The 23,173-nt window shown below is 39.0% G+C and overlaps 1 protein-coding gene across 1 annotated transcript; it reads right to left on the bottom strand.

The window, feature by feature from the left end:
* Nucleotides 1-5,995: 5,995 nt before the first annotated feature.
* Nucleotides 5,996-11,242, bottom strand: TSLP (thymic stromal lymphopoietin). The gene is made up of 5 exons (XM_029941237.1): nt 11,220-11,242; nt 10,516-10,687; nt 9,545-9,589; nt 8,766-8,900; nt 5,996-6,851 (listed from the first exon to the last, which is right to left on the bottom strand). The coding sequence occupies exons 1-5, from the start codon at nt 11,240-11,242 to the stop codon at nt 6,735-6,737; spliced, it is 492 nt and encodes a 163-aa protein (XP_029797097.1). The 3' UTR covers nt 5,996-6,734.
* Between the last annotated feature and the right edge of the window lie 11,931 nt (nt 11,243-23,173).

Raw genomic sequence — 23,173 nt, 5'->3', positions numbered from 1 at the left:
AAAAAAACACAGCTCTCCCTACATCTACAAATTATTTTCAAAAAATCCTCTAATTCTATCTAGCATCTCTTACTTTAGTTGTAATCTGGTTGCAGTCGCCAGAACAGTTTGTCCATCTCTTAAGCAAGTCCTAAATGAATGACTTGCAAGGTTTCTTTAGACACAGGAAGACAACCAACCTCTTGTTCTTAGCTTTGAGACTTTCTAAGAAGTTTCATTCTGTAGCAGATTGAGTTTCCCAAAATAATCACAATATTGTCTATTCCTTATGCTCTTTTTTAAAGTTTATTTATTTTGAGACAGAGAGCACAAGTGGGGGAGAGGCAGAAAGAGAGGGAGACAGAGAGAGAGAGAAAGAGAGAGAAAGAGAAAGAGATAGAGAATCCCAAGCAGGCCCAAACCCACGAACAAGATCATGGCCTGAGCCAAAGTTGAGCGCTTAACTGATTGAGCCACCCCATGAACCACTTTCTCATGCTTCTAATATAAGGTAATCTTGACACTATGACTATCCAGTCTTGGGATCTTTATCTCCTTCCCTCAGCCTGAATGGCTCTTTTTGACTGTTTCAAATAAAGTATGGTGAGCATGTGACTTTCAAGACTAGATCAGAAAAATCCTGGGCATTCCACCTTGCTGTCTTGCAAAACCCACTTTTGGAGATAGCCTCCATGCAGAGAGAAAGCCCAACGTAGCTCACCTGGAGAGACAGCCATGTGGAGAGGCCACGTGGAGAGGCCGTGTATAGGTATTACAACCTGCAGCCCGCCTGTGGTCTCAGCTCACAGGCATTAACCACCAAGCAGGAGACTGTGTAGATGCCTCCAGAATATTTCAGCCTGTAGGTATCGAGTCACTCCCAGATTTCAGTTCTCTCAACTGACACTCCATTTCTGCTGTACTCCTTCCAAATTTCTGAACCACAGAATCAATAACATAATACAATATTTGTTTTGCAGTGGTTTGTAATGCAGCCACAGTAACTTGAACACATTAAATATCTTGTAACAATAGTTATGCCATTGCTTAATCTCTTTTCTCTGCACAGAGTCCTCATACCTTCCTTCTGGGTAACAGCTCTCTTTTATTCTAAACCCAGTTCAACTTCTACCTCCTGCACAAAAGTCTTCTATGACTTTTTCAACCCACAAGGAGCTCTCCTTTTTCTGAACTCTTACCACTTCACTTAGTGCTTGTTTTCTGTAACAGATATGCTTTCTTTTTATTCTTAATAACAGAATCTCCATTATGTTCACATAGCAGATGGTGTAATAGTTCAGTAGAGGCTAACCCCCTCCTCAGCTCCAGTGAGTAAACATTAATTAATCTAAACTAATTGCAGCAATTAATAGTTTTCATGCCAGAAATTGATTTAGGGAAAGACTAATTCTGTCCAATAAGATTTTAGAGGCTGTCTTTTGGGAGGCTTCTAGAAAAAGTCTGTCCAGGTTTTGTTTTGTTTTGTTTTAAAAGTTGAATGCAGCTATTCTAAAAATAATATGCAGAAACAAAATGTCACGTTAAGAAAAGTAAGAAGAGAAAACCTTTTCCAGAATTCCTGCAGCAGACTTGCTTCAAGTCCTATTGACTAAGGCTTCATTGTATCTTCATGTTTTAGTGGCTAAAGAGACTGGGAAAACAACTTTTCAGCATTTTCAGTATCTCTAGAGGGAGGTGGTCTTCACGACCAGCCACAGCAAAAGACTTCAAGCATAAATAAGACTTTTCCTCTAAAAAATATCCAACTTAGAGATGCCATTCATAATAGGTAATAATGGAAGTAGGACTCTTTAATTTTTTTTTACAGAATAAAAGAACTTAAAACTGTTATAGTTTTGAAGTAACATGACAAACTGTGATACTTTAATGCAATATTAATTAAAAATGCCACTAAACTGTCAATATCTTGTTCTATGAAAAACTGTAATGCACATTTTTAAATTTTCCTTCCTTGTATCTACCTTAATCCCCTGTACCCATTCCGAGACTCTTTTTGGAAAATGGCACCAATAAGAATTACAGGTTACAGAATTGACAATAATTTCTAAAATGTTCAGTCTTGTAAGAGCTTTCCAAACAAAAACCACTTCCCAAATGAGATTTTTAGTAACAAAGAAAAAAATAAATTGATTAAATTTGTGATTATTTACCTAAGTCCATGTATTTCCATATAGGAAAACCAGATTATTCTTGTGAAAATTTATGATACAATGTTTTATCAAATCAGATTCTTTGAAATAGTCAATGACAAAGAAAGATCTCTCCTCTTATGTGGGTGCAGGGGTGAGAGTGCTTCTTCATCTTCATCTAAGCTTCCTTTTGATAATATAAAAAGTATTCTGTATTGTTGCATTTGAAGGCTAGACCCTGAGGTTTCATAAGTTAGCATTAGCAGCCCAGAGATGATCTATAGAGCTCTGCTTAACTTGCAGAAACAAAGAGTGGAATATGATTTATCTTCTCTCTAATAAAAAATGTTATATTAAACTACTTATGGAAAGCTGAAAAGTCCTTTTGCAATAAGCACTCTTTTTCATACCAACCAGTTGGGAACACTACTTTATTTTGGAAGGTGGTGTTGAGTTCTGACTCACAGTACCAACAAACTTCATTACCTACTAAAGCAAAATTATTCATAACTCTAAATTTCACTTGCAATGTTAGTTTTCATTCACTGACACTAATAATCATTTTAATGTACAGATACATTATAGCAGCATAGCATTGTAGCTCAAGTGTGTGCCAGTGGTGTTTTTATAGTGATTCTTTGTGAGGGTAGCTGGGGAGAACTCTATGGACTGACTTTGCCTTGTCCCAAGCTACATAGGAGATTTTGAGAAACACAGGTGTAGCTATAAGAAGATGGACATCTGAGGGGCACCTGGGTGGCTCAGTTGGTTGGGTATCTGACTTTGGCTCAGGTCATGGTCTCACGGTTGGTGAGTTCAAACCCCACATAGGGCTCTGTGCTGACTGTTCAGAGCCTGGAACCTACTTTAGATTCTGTCTCCCTCTCTCTCTGCCTCAACCCCACTCATGCTCTGTCTCTCTCTGTCCTAAAAATAAACCAAACATTAAAAAAATAAAAAGAAGATAGACATTTGAATCAAAGGAGAAAGGCAATGTAGTGTAAAAGAATACTGAACTAGGTGTTTTCTTTTCTATCATTTGACCCACATCACTTAATTTCTCTAAGCCTGGGTTTCCTCTTTAACTAGTGCTCATGGTTTCACATTGTTGAGAATAACTGGCCAGCTAACTTGAACACCTGACTTGTACATTCTTGAACAAGGAAATCTTGATTTATAGTACTTGGCACAAATAGTCATGAACTGTTGGGATAATTATAGAGCAGATGCTAACAAAATGGTAGTTTATTATCAGTTCTAGACATGTTGTACTTCTTGAACTTTCATTTTCACTTGAGATTTCACAATAACAGTGCACATTTCTAGCCATGTTTGAGATGTGCTTTGACAGTGATCAGGATGCCTTAATTCAAAAAGAGAGAAGAGCTGCTTACTATACTATTAACTTATCTAATAGGTTTATTTTATTATAATATTTTAGCAGATAAGTTCAATGAAAGTAGAGATTCTTTTTTTTCTTTGTTTTGTTCATTGATACACAATGAGCAGCCAGAACAGTACCTGGAATGTAAGAGTTACTCAATAAACATTTTCTTCATGAAAAAATCTACATACAAAATGCTAAAAATATGAAATGATTTTTCTTTCCTAGATCAGTCATATCCCCTCTCAGAGGATAAGTATATATTATTTTAGGATTCCCTATATTTATACTCCCTCCCTTTAAGATTTATTACAGCCCTTTCCTGGGTCTTACAGCAAATCCTTTGTAGCAGAATAGGGAGCATTTGACTTGTTTTGTTCACTGCACATGAGTATATGTGATGTACACCATGTCCCAGCAGAAGCTTCAAGAGTGATTGCATGTTTCTGCTCTTTTCCTTTGTCACAAGAAGATATGCCCCACATAGGGGCTGCTTTTTCAGTCTAAATCCTAGAATGAGAAGATATGTGGGTAAAACCTGGAGCTGATCTGCAACATGAGTGACAACTGACTATTGTTGTCACAAGCCAGTGGGATTTGATGATTGTTTATTATCTCACTGTAACCTGGTGAGAGCCTATAGGAATTTCTGGAGAAATGTGTGAAAGGTAGCATATAAAAAGTGATTTTTTAAAAAAAGTAATATGCTTTTCTTTATAAAAGTATTAAGGCTGGGTTACAGAAGGTGAGGGACACAACGTTCACAAATGATAAATACCCTTTTGTATGATTTTAAGATTTTCAAATTATCCATGTTCTCAGCCACGTCCAGAGGGATGACAGAAAATAAAGGCTATGTGGATGTTTGATGCTTGAATGCTTTCTTTTGCATTTTGCAGGGAAAGGAATAGGTAGAGGAGGGTTGTTAAGAAAGAAGCCTGTGGAGATCAGTGGCAGACTGCAACAACATTAATTTTGCAATATGATAATATTTTTGTCTTTTAGATACCTACAGAAGTAATGGGGAGTGGGGGGAAGAAAGCAGATAGGAGACACCAAGCAGATAGTTGCTGCTGACATTTTCATTTCTGACTCGTGCTGGCCTTTAAGGAACAGTTTATTCTTGGTAAACAGGTATTTAACTTTTGATGTTAGTTTACGTCACTTAAGTTACTCAATATTTTCCTGAGAATCCACAATGGGTCAGTTATTATGCCAGGATAAAGTAGGAGCAATACTCATAATATTTCACCGGGTCTTCTCGACTTCCACATCCATGTGATCTAGAACTCATCCCCAACACAATTTGAATTATCTTACCATCTCCCTTCCCATAAAAAGCATAAATAGTGCAAGGGAGAGCAGAAAGGGAGGGAGCAAGGTCATAAAAGCACATTCTAAAAAGCAGAATCTTAGCTATAATCTTTAAGGCAAGAAGAGACTTGGTTAGAGGAAGCAATGTGAAATATGTTAAAGAGTGGCACTCTTGTACATGCTAACTTCTGTGACCCACCCCCAAACAAGGTCACAACTTAGGCTTTGTTCCGCATGTTGTTAAGGCCTGACTTCTTCTTGCCCAACACCCCCTACCCCGCTTCAAATTATTCCTTAAATCAAAGGGAAGGAAACTCCCTCAGGGTAAGGAAAACTGCCTATTCAGTGACACTCGGAGTTTCACTGGGTAAAAGCTGTTTTATTTACTTTTGTATCCCTAGTACTTGGCTGATGGGATTGCACACAGTAGGTGTTCCATAAATGCCTTTTGGGTACATAATGTAAGCTTTCTCTTACCTGTTGGCAGGTAACTTGGATTTAGGGACCCTGTGAGCACTATTCCTCAGAGCAGTGGTCAGGGGAAAGTTTCGACTCAGGAAAAAATCAGTGTGTTTCTATCTGCTTTATTTTGGCCTGGGCTCTATGGCTAGGGTAGCCCCTCCCACTGGTGTTCAGAACTATCTAACTGGGAGGTGAGTGGGAGGGTGCCTGTGGCTCTACCCGTCAGCAGGCATTCAAGAATAGGAGAATGGGTTTGACATTGCTTATTACCTTTGTCTCCACTGTCTCTACCAGTTTGGGGGGAAATTCAGGACCAGAAGCATAGCTTAAGCAAATGGAATCTATGCTGAAAGCCACCTATGCCCAAGCATTCTCTCCATAGGTACGGCCAAGGTGCAAAGCAAGAGGGGGCGTAGCCAAGGGGCTCCAAGGATGAGGGGACATAATGAACTGAAGAAACGAAGATCTTCGAAGTTTTCATCACAAGAAAAAAAAATCTGTAACTATGAATGTTGACAGATACCAGCCAGAGTTATTGTGGTGATCATTTTGCAATATACACAAATACCAAAGCATTATGTTGTACATCTGAGATGAGTATGTCCATTATAATTAACACAAATAAAAAGGCTCATCTGAAAAAAGCTTAAGAAAAGTGATGCCCCTCAGTCTACCAACCACATTAAAAAGACCAATCATAAGAAGCTAATTTGAGAATTGTTTTATTAAGAAACATAGTGTCCATTACAAAAGCGCAACATGTACATTTTAAAAAGTGCTTACAAATAAATTAAAAATATATTCCATAACTTAAAAAAAATACATTTTAGCTTTAATGAAGGTACTTCTTCAGGATCTGCTTGCATATACATCATTTTTGTCAGATAATTTTTAAAACTCGATTGGCAATACTTGCACAATCTTGCTTGAAAAATTCTCTCAGATTGCTTCATTATACGCACAATTTTTTGTGCACACTTTTTGATTTTATTTTTCTTTTGTACATTTTTAGTTTGAGAACACAATAAGTATCAGTACACATTGAAGAAACACCTGCCTTTTAACCAGAGGTTTACATGCTCTTGAGTTCAACCTTTTCCTTTCTCAACCTTCTCTTTTTTCCTTCCGCTACATGTTTAGACTCTTCCCTGAAAGGAAGGCTTATGTAGTTCCAGCAGAGAATTACCACACCAAGCCAGTGGCCCAGGCGTCACTGCTACCACAGTCCCTCCATACGTTTGAGGGGTAGTATATCCCCTGTAGTATAAACCCACATCACATAATAAAAGCTTATAAAAATAAGTTAAGAAACACTTATGTGATTAAAAAAATAACTATTGGTGGTCTTTAAAATGTCACAGTTAGAGTCAACATTACATCTACCTAATAAAGATGATTTACTTTGTTGGGGTGAAATACAGCCTTAGGACAGGTGTATTTTGTTTCTATGAAATGCGACTGAATCGCCGCCACAATTCTATTAAGGGTGAGACTTGTTCCCAGCATTTATTTGTTGTAGCTTCTCTTTTCTTTCTTTTCTTCTTTGCCTGGGTATTATTCATCTGTGGAATAGGAGAATCAATCGTCAAGAAGGTCACTATCTTTAACAACACTGAGTGGTAGGTTCTTCTTTATTGCAAGTCATCTCTCAGTGTGTCCCTCAAACACCTGCTTCTGTGTGCTCCTACGTGCTTTCCCCTAAGGGAATGCCCTCCCTCCTCTCCACCCACCTACTTTGGCTTCAAGGCCAAGCTCCACCTCCCTTACAAGCCCTCTGCTCATTGCTCAGACTTTTCTTTTGGAAACTCTTCTAGTGTTTCTGAGTGTGTTTCACTTAACTTGGCTCTTACTTAAATGCTATTTTTATTATTGCATCATGGGTATTCCCCGTAGTGCTCAGCACAATGTCTTTTACGTAAAATGCTGAATATTTATTGAATGACTAAATAAACAATTAAGTTGGTTTCATGATCTCCCTGACAAGGCCTTAAGTTCCTCAAGAACAGGGCTTATTTATGCCTCTTTATAGATATAATTCAGTAAACCTCTTATTTGGACCCAAAGTACTCCTCCATTCTGTCCCTCCTGCCACCTAAGTGTGCCACGGACTAAAAAGGAGTCTAAACTTAAAAAAAAAAAAAAAAAGATTGTGATAATCTTCCCCTGTGTTCTTTCATCTGAATTACTCTTGAATAGCGATAGACTGGGCCTTATAGAGACACAATATTCAGATCAATAAAATTCGCCAGGTTATTAAGCAAAAATCTTAGTCTAAAATCTGCTGAATCATAAATATTGGTCTCAGCCTCCTCCTTTGGGCTTGGGAGGGGGCCGAAATAAATTACTCAGACATTCTCTTGCTTGTGTGCTGTCTAGAAGTTGATCCAGATTGTCCTCTATGCTCTTCTTATATGGATGAATGTCACTGTGGCCATCTGTAGATTTGCCAGCATCTCCTTGACAGAAGGCATAGAGCCAAACAGGGTTTTCACATGGCTGTGTGGTACTGAGTTATAACTCTAGCCCAATCCACATAGACCATATGGCTCAATCTTCAATCCCTAAAAATGCGATGGCCTTGGCCACACATAGTGTGCAGACTGAGAAAGTTCACCAGTTGATAGGCAGCAATCATACATATCTGCACTTGTCTCTCCTTCGTCTTTTTAAAATTCGTCATCACAAAGAGAAATGCCCCGCTTTATTTGCATTATTTATTGAACACTTTATAAATACTTTATAAAACGTCAATATTTATTGAATACTTGTCCTGTGCCAGGCACTATTCTAAGAACTTTCACATCTATTGGTTCATTTAATCCTCATAAACACTCTCTATGGGACTTGCTAATGTGACCCTCATTTTGCACATGAAACTGACCACACAGAGGCTAGACGTTATTTGAAGGAAAGACTGTCTCCAAACTTCCTGCTCCTAACTCTGCACTACTGTTTCTATTTAAAGTTACACATCCATTCAAATGTATGTAATGCATATGCAAAAATACATTAGGTAAAGAGAGTTATATAAGCAATTAAGCAAACGTGGGATAGAGATTTAATGCATAATTTAACATTTTACGGAAGAAACACACATTATTTAGTGAGAAGCTCAAGCAATGCTGCTCAAATTTAGGATAAGAATCTCATAAGGAGGTCATGCACAGGAATTGTGATTTTTAAGGTCTAGGTTGGGTCCCTGGGGATTGGCATTTTGGATAATTACTCTCCCACGCTCAGGTGTAACCAGGGCATAGGTTCAAGGATCATACCTTGAAGCCCTATCTAAGGTTTAGAACTATAGTTGTGCCAAAAGAATCAGAACCCTAGAAATAGATGGGTTTGGGGACCCAGCTGAGTCTACAGCTTTTACAGGCTCCTTTGCTCTTCAGGAGATAAGACCTGAATAAAAATCGTGATGACTTCTGCAACAGAGTGCCACTTTAAGGTTAATTCCAAGGCATCAGAAAGCTTACCTGCATTCCCGAGTAGCCGGGGCAATGGAGAGTGAGCGCAGCATTAGTCCTCACTGCGAAGACCTCCTGGGCCAGTGACGTGCAGCCGTGGTTGGGATAGAAGGTAATGCGGTTGATTTTAGTGAGGCAATCTGGCTGCTCACGGGCGTCAGGGTTTACGAGAAAAGGGGAAAATGCCAGGAAAAACAGAGAAAAAGAGAGAGTCGATAAAAATGAGTGAGAGATGCAGCAGGGAAGGTGGGGGAGGGGAGCAGGAGACAAAATTGATGCACTTGGAGTGGGAGGAAGAGCTCTCGGCTGAGGAGCCAGAGAGAGAGAAAACCCACGGACGGAGGCGGAACGAGGGGCGTGGCGAGCGTGGCAGCGGCGCAGGAGCAGAAAGAACGCGCGCTGGCGCTCGCTCCGCCCCGGTCTCGCGGCCCCGGCTCCGGCCGGGAGGCGGCGTTCCCCCGCCCGGGAGCTCTGCATCCGGAGACGTGCCCCTGACGTCGCTGCCTGGTCACTATTCCCGATTTGCTTTTCCTGCCCGGGCCCTGGGTTGGGAGGGGTGAGGGGGCTTCTCCCGGAATCCCGCCGGCTCCCGAGAGAGGCTTCCTCTCTCTAAATTGGAGCACAAGTAGCGTCCCAAGCCGGGCGGCAGCCCGGAGGTTTCTGACAGCCTAGGCTCTCGGTCTGCGCTCCCAGCCACCACCTGCTGCTCTACGCCCCGCCGGTGACCCTGCCTCAGGAATGCCAGGTGTGTCTCTGGACGGAGTCAGCGGTGCTGACCACCCACTCACCGGGTCTTCACAGTAGATGTAGTTGTTGAATCCGGTGCTCTTGGTCTGGAAGAAAGAAACAAAAGTGGCAACAAAAGTAAAGCCTTAGTTCACGAGGGAAATCATCCCCCTCCCCCTCCGCCCCGCCCTCATTGCTCCCAGGTTTCAAGGATGCTCTGAGAGCAGTTTCCACTTAGGCACTTGTGTTCTGTGCATCTGGCTGTTCTCATCATGGACAGGGTAGTGAAACACTTGGAATTCAGACAGTACCTGCTAGTGTTTGAAACCGGATATTAAAGGATCCTGGTCCTAGAGAGAGACCCTCCCCACCTCCACACACACACTGCTCCCCTCCATTAAACTGGACATACTTGTACATAAAACGACACAAGTGAGCAATAATGCCATCTTTCGAATACCCACATCTGCCTTGTAACTATCCATGCATTTCACACCTGCATATTCTATCCAGAAGTTAGAATAATCAGGAAAATAATTACTATTGTATATTAAAATTCAGAAGTGCACCTTATTTCCTAATGGCATTCTAAGGTTTCTAGAACACTAGAAAGACCTGCAGTGCACCTTTCCCAGGGCTATCCGCTCTGGTTATGGCTTAGCTCACAAGAATTCCCTCTTTTTTACTCTCCTTTCTCTCTCAAGCCCTCACCCACAGTTTTCTTTTTGCTGCACTGGTAGAGCAGTACTTTAGGGGAGGATGCACACCTTGACACGTTGATAGATATGTGTTATCTATCAATATCTGCTCCTCATCAGCATCTGCACATTTAATGTGTGCCAATTTCTAGGTAATCATTTTAGAGGCTAATATATTTAAGTATCGCTTGTAAAAATTTTTGACAAAATGCTGGGCCATGATTTTTTCCAAATCAGTTTTCTTTCCTTAAAAATTAAATTGTAGTTTGCATGTGTATATGCCCACTCTTTTGATGAAAATATATGGTTTTAAAAAATAATGTTACTTCACTTACCCCATTCATATATTTATCCAGGGCTTGATAAATGACTTCCTGATACTTCTTTCTAATCTTTTCAAAGTCACAGTCAGTGAAATTGTAGGTTAGCACCAGCCCCACCAGTTGTAAGATGAAGATCTTCCTGAAAAAAACTGACAGAACAAATAATAAGGCATCAGGCAATACACTTGGAAACTCAATTCCACCCCAGTTTCCCACTACCGTCTTTCTATCCACACTGAATTGCCTCTAGACCTGCAGGGCCCGCCTGTGGGCACGTGACCAGGCACCAGGCTTTGCCTCTCATTCCCAGTGCACGTGAAGCCCATATTCACCCATGCTGTTGCCTTAAGTTGGAGTCTCCCTGATAACTCCAGAGCTTTCTGGCTCCACATATATAACACCTAAACGCCTACGGGCTCTTTTCTTCTAGACCAATGATTTTCCTTGATGTCATTCTCTTCCTTTATAGAATTCTGAATTGATTACCTGATAGAAAAAAATAGAACTAGCCAAATCTATGGAATTTTCACGTTGGTAAAACCATCAGGAGTTTCCCTCACCTTCCTCCTTTTATCTTTGCCCTAAGCCCTTTATATGTGCCTGAAGGTGATTTAAGAAACAGATATCTACATCTTTCTCCTGCAGGGCCGTGTCCATGACCCTTTCTTGTTTGAAAAAAATATCCCCAAACGGCAGCCACTCTAAGGACTAGGTACCAATCCTCACTCATGCTGTACATTCTGCGTATTTCTTTTGGCCCCTTTCAACTAGTGCTTCCTTTCCCCTGTGGCAACTAAGGAAACTCATGCGCTTACTTAAAGGGATGCTTTGGAGGGTGGGTACAGCCTCAGGCTTCATTTCCATGCGGTGGCATTTGAAGTGCAATAGCGACCAGAACCTTAGGCTCAGGACTGATTCGAAGTTGAAATGAATGGGGAAAGATCTGATGGGGCTGGCCCGAAAACACTTTTCAAAGCTCCCTTATCAATTTCAGCAAAGAAGCGCCTACTCGGGTACTGGGGGGACCTCAGGGGCTGCGTTCTTAAATAGCATGTTCTACAGTCGTCGAGAATTCTTGAAACCACAAAATCCAACTCCCCTCCACCTTCGCAGCCCCACTGTAGAGGCCAGCGTGACGACGCCGGCGCCGGACCAGCGGGACCCGGCTGCGTTGCGCTGTGCGCGCGGTGCGCGAGGGAGGAAGGTGCTGTCCAGCGCGCGGCTCTCCCGGAGGCGCGCACGATTCGTGTGCCCCGTGCGTCCACGCTGCGCAGCCTCGCAACTTCGGGCGCCTGGGGCCTGAACACCCTCAAGGCTTTTAGGAACAAGAGAAAGAACGAGGTGAAGGTGAAGGACGCAGATTTGTCCTTGCAAACCCTTGTTCATCAGGAAAAGGGAGTTTAAGCGCAGCCAAAGGAATCGGGGAGAGCTACCTAGATGATGCCTCGCCGCCTTCTCGGCTGTGGCAACGCCAACCCGGGGTTGAGGGGACGGAAGGCCGACACAAATTGGGTTTCAGGGAGATGAGCCCCGCTCCTCCCGAGCTTGGCTCGCCCCGCCCGGGGCTCTTCAGACACCCTGCTCCCCTCTTCCTCCCTTTACCCCCACCCCTTGCGTGTCAGAGCCTGCAGAGCCCAAGTCCTTGGGAAGTTCCTAGGAATCATCGCCAAAGCCGACAAGGCGGGCGCCCCACGTGAGTCTTAGCAAAGGTCACAGGCCGAGTGGTGCCTGGGAGGAGAGGCAGGGGTGGCGAGGGAAGCGGGAGAAGCACAGACTCAGGGGTGGGGCTGGCTTGGAGACTCAGTCAGAAGCGAACTTTTTTCATAGAAGGCGCCCAACAGCTGTACCAGTACAGCTGGACCCAGTTCATTGGTTAAGGCCTGGGAGTAAAGGATGTGGTGCTGACAGCAGTCCTGGAAAGCCGCTGATTCACCGATGACTTCCAGTGGGCTTTTCTGGAATCCTCCAAATTTAGAGTTTTTCTTTCTTCCTTTTGTTTTCTTTCTTTTCTTTTTTTTCCTTCGGGGCAGCAAACTTTGGGAAAGAAATCTCGCGGCCCCTTTCCCCATTACTAACTTTTCAGAGTGTCTGTGGGATGATGCCAAAGCTTGATTCATCTGCTGTGACATCAGAGGTGTTTCTGGTCAGCAAGCAGGAGCCAGAGACACAGATTTCTTCACTTGGGTTGGGGTATGCTAATGGGATGGGGACAGAAGAAAGAAGCCAGCCCTCTTTGAGGTTGGATTTGCATTTTTCTAGAGGGTAGCCAGTTGCCTCCTTTCCTTTGTTTCTTCTTTTGAAACTTTGTATCTCTGTGGGTCTTTGTAGAGATGATGCAGATAGGGTGCCTCCTTCTCCAGGTATTCTGGAAGTCATCTCTTTGCCTGCTAAACACTTATCCGTGCGGCCCTCAATTTCCTTGTCTATAATTATGTGACCTCTGAGATCACTTTGAGCACATCACTTTCCTGCTCAGAAATTCTTGGTAGGATTCCCAGGGGTTACCTTAATATTTGCAATCATCCCTCCTCACTTGGTTCCAAGTGGTCTTACCAGCCTTATGTCCTTAATTCTGTTAGGCTTCTGCCAAATAGTATCTGATGTTAATATGCTCTCAATGTGCCCTAACCTCCCTTCTTCTCAGCCTCACATCCTCAGGCTTTGACATTCTCCTGTAATTCAATGCTCATTTCACAGGACATTTCCACAAGTGGTCTCCTTACCTGGATGTGACCTCTTCCCCTTTAAGACATATTTATTTTGGGCTTCTTTGTTATGATCTCTGTTCATGATGCAATATTCCAATAATATTTTTCAACTTTATCTTTTTACTACACTGTGAATTCTTTAGAAGCAGGAAATGTTTTATAATAATTTACTTTTTCCAAAATCATTTGAAGTGACTTGCAGTAAATGTGTTGGTATCAGAAGGTGAGAAACACTTAAGGTAAAAGAAAGAAACCAAGAAATTAAAGGAAGTGATGATCAGGTTCAAGAAGCCATAGAAAAACATTCTTTGGAACCAGAGATTTAAGGGTGAAGAGGAGTGAGAGATACAAGCTTCCAGTTAGGGATGAATAGGTCATGAAAATTAAAGATACAACACAGGGGACATAGTCAGTGGTGTTTATTAGCACTGTATGGTGACGGATGGTAGCTACACTTGTGGTGAGCATAGTATAATGAATAGGCTTGTCAAATCACTATGTTGTACACCTGAAACTAATATAACATTGTGTATCACCTACACTCCAACTTAAAAAAAAAAAAGAAAAAGCTGAGGAATTAAGACAAGCTCAAAAGGGTTCTAATTTACCAAGCAACCATTGCAAAGGAAAGAATGGGAAGAGTTGTCTTATGCCTGTGGTCCTCACAATAACCATTACGGGGGTCAGTCTTATGTGCTACCTGTAATAGATATTCAATAAATCTTCAATAGACTAAAGCATATTGACCTTCTTTGGAGATCACTGTTAGGAAGCAAATTATTTCATCTGAAGGAATCTCTGAAGAGACATCTTTGTTTTTTTCCTAGCTCTTTGGTGTCTTCCTGCTGAAATCCACTTAATGGCTTGCCTAGGGCTATCATTCAGGTAAGGGAATCTCTGAAAATTCTTGGTGGGCTGAATACCTTTCTGTTTTTGTTTCCATTTGTTCAAATGATAGGGATGTGAACAGTATCTACATGTCTGCCTGTGTAGTTAGGGAAATATTAAGTTAGGTCAAGAATAGTATCTTTCTTCTTGTGGAAAACAAGAGTGAGATCATTTCTAGCACACTCTGATTACTCAGAGAACTTAGGCAATACTTTCACCCATGAGCTAGGCCAGAAAGTGGCCCATAACACAGCTCTTTTACCTTCACTAGAAATATCTGTCCTTCATTTATTTTCTTAATATTTTCATTATTGTTTTTAATAATCTCTTTCTTTTCTATTCTTATTATTTTTAAAAAATATTTCTTTATTTTGAGAGAAAGCATGTGCAAGTAGGGGCAGGGGCAGACCCGAAGGGAAAGAGAGTTCCAAGCAGGCTCTTAGCAGTCAGTGCAGAGCCCAATGCGGGACTTAAACTCATGAACTGTGAGATTATGACCTGAGCTGAGATCAAGAGTCAGACACTTAACTGAGCCACCCAGGTGCCCCTCTTATTCTTATTCTCTCCCTGCCTCCTTGTAAATTTATTTTCTTTTTCTTCTTTTTGTAACTGTCCTGAGTACTTAAGGTAGCCTAGTCATCATGCAAAATTCAGTTTGTGTTTGAAGACATAGATCCTAGTTGTCAGGAAAAAGAGATGCTTTTTTTAAAATTAAGAGTTTTTATTTTATTAAAGCATAGTGTCATTGGACTTAAAGATGGAAAGGATATCACACAGGTTACTGATGAAAGGTGAGAGATCTGCTATGGAGTGAGAAAAGAGGATGACACCAACCTTTGCTCGGTAATATTTTAGGAAGTGTGAAAGCACTTTCTCTAGCAGCTGTGTGTTCTTTTGGACCTGGAAGTAAAGTGATTACAATAAATTTGCCAGGATTCTGGTCATAGAAGCACTCCACCTCTTGGTTGTCACATACTCATGCAGAAAAGATGGGCCACACTTTGCAGAGGTGAACATTCTTCATATTTGCCTTCATTGTTCATAGTCAGGTAAACATTTATATAATGTGAATTGGTCAGTGTATGGTTTGTTATGATTGTAGCACATGTCCATTTTGCCCATTAATTTTGCAGTACACATTTGTACTTAAGCAGCCTTGCTGTTGGTTTGAACCACTGACTGGTTTTTCCAAATTCCATACTTCCTCTAAGATCCTTTAGGGACATTTCTAGACCAGAAAGTGGAGTGAGGGTATTTCCTATGATGAATGTAAAAAATATCTCTTTTATTTTATTTCTAAGCTGGTAATTCCTACATAAGCAGCATATGGCTGAGAAATGTTCTCAGATGTTTTTGAATTAGAGAGTGGAAGAGGCCAGATGGATGTATGAAAACCTCATGCTTGCATTCATTCATCTATAAAGAAACAGTTTTACCCTCAGGCAATTGTAGGTAAAAGATCTTGCTTACATTGCACTTTTTCTACAGTCTGATAAGGCAATGTACAGGGAGAAGATTGGTCAGGAAAAATGTAGCAGTTGAGCCTTCTTAGAATGCTTCAAAAGAGTTGTAGAAGAGGTCAGAGTTGAAAGATTGTTCCAATTTTAATACCTTTACAAAGATAACTACTGTACTGAATACCTTCTGTTTTCTTCTCCAGATATACTGTCCGCCCTTCCCCACTCTGCTTTGTACTCTAGGGAAAGTGACCCATAAGAACTGCATCAACAGGTTCCCTTGACCTCCAACTTCTGGTTGGGTTCAGCCAATGGGAGATTTTGGCAAGAAATCAGGGAGTAGGGGAACAGTGAAGTTGTGATTTTAATTCACCCACTCCCTCCATGTTGTCTCCTCCTAGACTGGATGCTTTTCTCTCTTGGGGGCTCTAGCTCCTTCTGTTTGTTGACCTTTTCATCTTGCTTCTTTCCAGGTTTTGGTTACCATTCCCTTTCTTTGTGTCCTTAGGTCTAAGGGTAATAATGGCCCCTTATTCTTGCTAGCCGGGGGGGGGGGGGGGGTACAGATCTATTCTGTTACAATATGGGCCAGTCCCAGTCTATACTATTGTCCTGTCATAATTTATTAATAAAATTTGTTTTTACTCTTAAAAGTGGGACAATTTAACAATAAATTATATGATTATTGTTGATTCCCTACTTACACACTTTGAAAATAGTTCTTTCGTTAAACTCTCCTACAGTTACCCAGTTTGATGTGCCCTTGGTTTCCTGTAGGCTCCCTGACTGATAGTTACCTACACTGGTCACCACTGTCTTATCACTCAAGTCATTCAACTTCATCACCCTTTGTGTCTGCCTTATGGCATCATACTAGTTCTATAATTTTTACACAGGAAATGGTGATTCTTGTATAAATAAATTTTAATTTTTAGAAAAAGGTTTCCCTGCTTTTAGTTTAAGTGTGAACGATGAGTTATAAGAAATTCTGCGATTTTCCTTTCTCTTCTCCTTCTCCTTCTCCTTCTTTTTCTTCTTCTTCTTTTTGCAAATGACATCTCTTCCTACTAAGATCGTCAGCTGGAATCTGTTAAAAACCTAAACACCTACTTGACTCTGTTGAGTAACTTGCTTCATAGTTGAGCCCTTAGTGTTTACTTATAAAGGGGTTTTAAGAAAAGTGACCATTATGTGAGTCAGGTGGTAACCATTAGCTTATTTCTCATCTGGTATGTCTGAGGCCCTTCAAGTATTTCCCCTATGGTGAATCCCACTATTATCAATAAGAGTATCTGGCTTAAACAATCATCCTAAGTATTTCCTTTCTTAAATGTAATAAGGCTTTAATAACAATTTTATGGTTATGCCTCATTAAGAACCACTTTCTTGCCATAGAGCCACTCAGAGTTTCTGAGAAAGGGCTGCCTGAGAATTCCAGATTCAGGGTGGGGGTGGAAAGAGGAAGAAATGGAAAAGAGGAGGAAATGGTGGAAAGTTGAGGAAGATAAGTGGACAGCAAAGAAATATGGGGTCTTTGAGTTTGACCTGGGGCCTGTCCTCAGGTGGGACTATCACCTAGAACCGATGCTGGGAATTTAGAGCAGGTCAGCAAACTACAACCTATAGGCCAGATCCTGTTCACCTCCCTGTTTTTGTAAATACTGTTTATTGGAACACAGATGTGCCATTTTTTTACAGCATTGTCTCTGGCTCTTTTTGCATTGCAGAGACAGAGTTGAATAGTTGAAACACAAACCATCTGGCCTACAAAGCTGAAAATATTTAGCATCTGGCCTTTCACAGAAAAAGTTTACAGATCTCTAGTTTAGAGAATCATACCACTTAGCCTTATAATAGGTTTAGTTGTTGACCCTTTATTGTGCTTACAATAAAAAAAAGGTATATCTTTAATGATGTGTAAAGTTTCTGTGGCCCCAAGTCATAATTTCTCCCTGACTATTAGTCTTGACTAATAGTCACACTATAGTCTTGACTATTGAAAAATCAATAGAATTTCCCTCAATTTTTTTCTGACTTCTTATTCTTGTTCATCAAAGTATAAACTCCTAATTCACATTAAGTACCTAGAAATATTGACTAATATACTCCCAAGTTGTGAAATCCTTTCTCAGTTACTTAGAATAGTTTTGAAGATTAAATCTCTTTTAGAGAATGGTCATTTCAAAAATGCATTTGAAAAGAAGAGATGGAATTTAAAAACAAAGATATACAGTAAATACTTCATCCTTTTTTATTTTGCAAAATTAGGAATGAACCTCAAGAGCTCTATGTCTTAGAGAATATAGGATTTTCTCATCTGTTTGAAAGAAGAGATTTGTAGAATTACAGTGTCAGTGTTATTTCTGTTAGAAGAATGTGCCAATTTATAACTTGATTGCAATTTAATTCAATGAAGCATCCTTGCTTTCCCTCTAATCTTCCAAAATTCTCTGATACAGTGAGGTGAATTACTTTTCCCATGTATACCTGAATCTTTGTAAAGTCAGAGGTTTTCTATTGGTGACTTATGTTTTAAGGGATTTATTCTAGAGGACAATAGTTTTTAAAATAATATTGGTAATTTTAAACCTATGCATTTGAATTCAGAATATGGTGCTTAAATCTGCATTCTGTTAGGGCCTAGAACATTGCTTCCTTATAATGTAATTCAGTTCTATTTAGTATTTATTAAGCAACTACTAGTGGCACGAAAGTAAAGCCAAAGATTCCGATAATGTCTTATGCAGAATCTGAAGCAGGCTCCAGGCCTGAGCTGTCAGCACAGGGCCTGATGCGGGGCTCGAACTCAAAAACAGTGAGATCATGATCTGAGCTGAAGTTGGCCACTTAACCAACTGAGCCACCCAGGTGCCCCTGTGGTATTTTATTTTATAAATAAATGATTTTTAAAAAGAAATATGAGAGCTAATAATCAAAATAATTATTAAAATATTATTTAATTATTAATAATTAACTTTTAAATGTAGCAGGTGAATGAGTAGTCAGTACAGGAATCAGGAGATGAGGGCATGTGGTCCTGACTTTGACCCAGTACAATTTGCTTACACATTCTATTTTCTCCTTATGTTTCACTGGGTGATTTAAAGAGGAGTTAGTATATCAAAAGCCCTTGAGTATTTGGGAGAGGCCCTACTGTGTGAGTTAAAATGCAAAACCCTGAGCATACAGGTCTCCTTTCATCTTCAGGTAAACTGCCCACCACTAGGTGTCTCAGTGGGAGTGTGCAGCATTGCAGGCAAGCACAGTGAAAAAAAGTGTTCCAGAGCTATTATGTAATGGGCAGCCGTGGGGCATTTTTATCTCCTTCTGCAAAGGGCTTGTAGTAACAATATTCATGAGTCATTTTTCAGTTGCAGAGTGAGACTAAGTGTGTTTTCCTCTGCTTGGGCTGCTCTAACAGAATACCATAAACTGGATGACTTAAACGGTTGTTAACATTTATTTCTCACAGTTCTAAAGGCCTTGGAGTCAGTGACTAAGATGCCAGCTGCCACAGTTTCTAATTAGAGCTCTCTTCCTGGCTTGTACACAACTGTATTCTCACATGGTAGAGAGAGAGAGAGATCATCTCTCTGGTGTCTCTTCTCAAGACACTTATTAGGAGCCTAATTAAGATTAGGCCACATTAGGGCTTCACATTCATGACCTGAATACCTGTCAAATGGCCCATCCCCAAATATCTTCACGTTGTGTATTAGGGCCTGAACATTTGAATGTAGAGGGGACACAACCATTCATTCCATAGCATACATATCTATCTGACAAGTTGTGGGAAAAAAAGACTTCCTTAATTGGAATTTTTATATATATAAAATATATAATCTTATATGAAAATATATCTAATTGTGTGTAAAGGTTTTATATGTATGTATATATAATTGTTTTATTATTACCTTAAAATTATCTTTTCTTTGTTTCCTTTTTATTTTTCTCTGCCTTCTTGTGAATTAATTCAGTATTTTTTATTTCATTTTATTGTCTTTTTGCTTATTAGCTTTAGTTCTTTTGTGAGTTTGGCTGTTTGGAGTTTGTAGTACATATCTTTAGATTATGCAGTGTACTATCAAGTAATATACCATTTGGTGTGTAGTATATGTGTGTTATTAAAGTATATTTCTATTTCCTACCTCTTGGCTTCCATCCAATTGCTGTCATATATTATTTCTATATATCTTTAAAAATTTTTCACATTAATCATATGTTAAAATAGTAATTGTCTTTCAAAGAGATTTTTAAAATAAGAAAAATTTATCTTCTGTATTTAGCCATGTAGTTATTATTTCTGTGTCCTTCCTCACTTGAGCTTAGCCAAAAGGCCCAGAAGTGATCCCGTGTCCTTTATGTTATATATTCATATTTCCCTCTTTAGTAAGGGACTTTCTTTAATATTTTTTATAGGTCAGATATGCACGTAATGAACTATTTCAGACTTTGTATGTCTGAATTTCCCTCTTTTTTTTCTTTGCCTTCAATTTCCAAAGATATTTTGTTGAAAATACAAAGTTTTCCCTTTCATTATTTTAAAGAGTTCCTCTAATGTCTAATGGCTTACATCATCTCAAAAAAAAATCTGCTGTTATCCTTATGACTTAAAGATGAACATAAGCTGTTTTCTCCCTCTGGCTACTTTTAAGATTTTCTTTTTGTCACTGGTTCTTTTTTCCATATATATACATATGTATATATACATATGTATATATACATATATACACACACATATGTATATATACACACACACACATACATATATATACATACACACACGCACATGCACACACAAATACATGCACACTGTAACTGACGTGATATTGTATACGTTTAAGCTGTACAATGTGTTGATTTGATACTCTTATATATTGCAAAATGATTATCACCATAGTATTAGCTAACACCTGAATCACTTCACATAATTACCATTTCTTTTTTGTGGTGAGAACACTTAAGATTTACTCTCTCAGCAACTTTTAATGTCATTATATAATAATAAAGTGGTCAATTCATCAAGAGGAAACAACAGTTGTATATATGTATGCACTCAACATAGAAGCACCTTAATATATAAAGCAAATATTAACAAACTTATAGGGAGAAATAGCAAGTAGTAATAGTAGGGGACTTCAATACCCACTTTCAATAATGGATAGACCGTCCAAGCAGATAATCAATAATCAATAAGGAAACATTGTTTTTAAATGACATATTAGACCAGATGGACTGAGACATTTTCAGAACATTCCATCCCACAGGAGCAGAGTACAAATTCATCTCAAGCACATAGAAATATTCTTCAGGTTGGATCATATTTTAAGCTATAAACAAGTCTTAATAAATGTAACACGATTGAAATAATGTCAATCATGTCCAGGATCCTTTCTGACCAAATGATATGAAACTAGAAATCAATTACAAGAAGTGAACTACAAAATCCATAAATACCTGCACATGAAACAAAATATTCTTGAATAACCAGTGGGTCAAAGACAAAATAAAAAGGAGAAATAAAAAACCTTTTTCAGCCAGGAGCCCCAAACCAAAAACCTCTTGAGGAAAAACTCTTGAGAAAAATGAAAATGGAAACACAACATACCAACACTTATGGAATGTAGCAGAAGTAGTCTGAGGGACTTTTATAGTGACAAAAGCTTACATTAACATAAAAAGAAAGATCTCAGGTAAAAAAATAATAAATGAAAAATTAAAAAATACCTTAGTATGCACATTAAGGAATGAGAAAAAGAGCAAACCAAGTCCAAAGTTATCAGGAGAGAAAATATAACAAAGATCAAAATGGAAATAAATTAAATAGACATTAAAAAGACAATGGAAAAGATCAATAAAACTAAGAGGTAGTTTATTGAAAATATAAACAAAAAAGACCTTTAACCACATTAACCAAGAAAAAAGAAGACTCAAATAAATGGAATTATAAATGAAACAGTAGATGTTACAGTTGATACCACCCAAATACAAAGGATCATAAAAGACTACTCTGAACAATTATACAGAAGCAAATTGGCCAGCCTAGAAGAAATAGATAAATTCTTAGAAATGTATAGCCTACCAAGACTGAATCATGAAGAAATAGAAAATCTTAACAGACTAATTACTAGTAAGGAGTTTGAATTCATAATTAATAACCTCCCAACAAAGACCAGATGGCTTCACTGGTGAGTTCTACCAAACATTTAAAGAATGAATGTTACTGTTACCAACCCTTCCCCAAATCTTCCAAACAATGGGAAAAAAGGGAGTACTTCCAAGCTCAGTTTACAAGATTGGCATTACCCAATACCAACACCAGACAAAGGCACAGAAAAAAGGGAAAATTGAAGGCCAATAGCCCTGATGAACATGGATATAAAAATCTTCAATAAAATATTAGCAAGCTGAGTTCATCAGTTACATTAAAAGGATCATGTATATTGGGGCACCTGGTTGCTCAGTCAGTTAAGCATCCAACTCTTGATCTCAGCTCAGGTTTTCATCTCAGGGTTGTGAATTCAAACTCCATGTTGGGCCCCATGCTGGGTGTAGAGCCTGCTTAAAAAAAAAAAAAAAGAATTGTACACCATGATCAAGTGGAATTTATTCAAGGGATGCAAGGATGGTTCAACATCTCAAATCAATGTGATGCATAACATTAACAAAATAAAGAGTAAAATAATATGATCATCTCAATAGATGCAGGAAAAGCATTTGACAAAATTTAATATCCTTTCATGATGAAAACTCTCAGTAAAATGGGTATAGGGGGAATGTAGCTCAACATAATAAAGGCCATAGATGACAGGTCCACAGATAACATATTCAGTGTTGAAAACTGAAAGTTTTCCCTCTAAGATCAGGAACAAGACAATGATGCTCATTCTCACCACTTATATTTACCTTAGTACTGAAATTCCTATCCAGCCCAATTAGACAAGAAAAAGACATAAAAGTCACTCAAATCAGAAAAGAGGAAATAAAACCATTTCTATTTGCAGATGACGCAATAGTATATATAAAAAACCCGAATGACCATAAGAAAAAACTATGATGTCTAATAGAACTAATAAATTTACAAAAGTTGCAGGATATAAAGTTAATATATGAAAATCAGTTGCAGTTCTATACACTATGAAGAGAAATTAAGAAAATAATCTGATTTATAATAGCATTGAAAAGAAAAAAATCTTCATCCTTGGTTGTAAGCTATTTGATTATGATGTGCCATAAAGTTTCTTGTGCTTGGAGTTTGTTGAATTTGAATCTGTGTGTTTATAGTTTTCATCAAATTTGGAAAATGGCCATTATTTCTTCAAATATTTTTTCTGCCCCTGCTCCTTCCATGGTAACACCAAGTATATGTATATTGGGTCCCTTGAGGTTGTCCTGCAACTCACTGATTTCCTTAAAAATTTTTCCTAACATTTGCTTTGCACATCATTTATATTTTGTATTGTTTGTATTGTTATATGCTCAAATTAACCATTTTTTTCTCCTGCTGAGTTTAATATGCTATTAATGTCATCCAGTGTGTTTGTAATTTCAGATTTATATTTTTCATGTTTAGAAATTCTATTTGGGATTTCTAAAATATCTTTTTTGTATGTATTA

The sequence above is a fragment of the Suricata suricatta genome, chromosome 6, assembly GCF_006229205.1.
Source record: "Suricata suricatta isolate VVHF042 chromosome 6, meerkat_22Aug2017_6uvM2_HiC, whole genome shotgun sequence".
In the NCBI taxonomy this organism is placed as follows: Eukaryota; Metazoa; Chordata; class Mammalia; order Carnivora; family Herpestidae; genus Suricata; species Suricata suricatta.
The sequence above is the reverse complement of the archived record's forward strand: the minus strand, read 5'-3'. Positions and strand labels throughout refer to the sequence as shown.

Coding starts and splice junctions, on each gene's coding strand:
- TSLP (XM_029941237.1), bottom strand. CDS start 11,242: ATGTACAGCATGAGTGAGGATTG. Junction 9,590..10,515: donor TGGATAAATATATGAATGGG/GTAAGTGAAGTA, acceptor TCTTTCTTCCAG/ACCAAGAGCACCGGATTCAA. Junction 6,852..8,765: donor CCGGCTACTCGGGAATGCAG/GTAAGCTTTCTG, acceptor CCTATTCCACAG/ATGAATAATACCCAGGCAAA.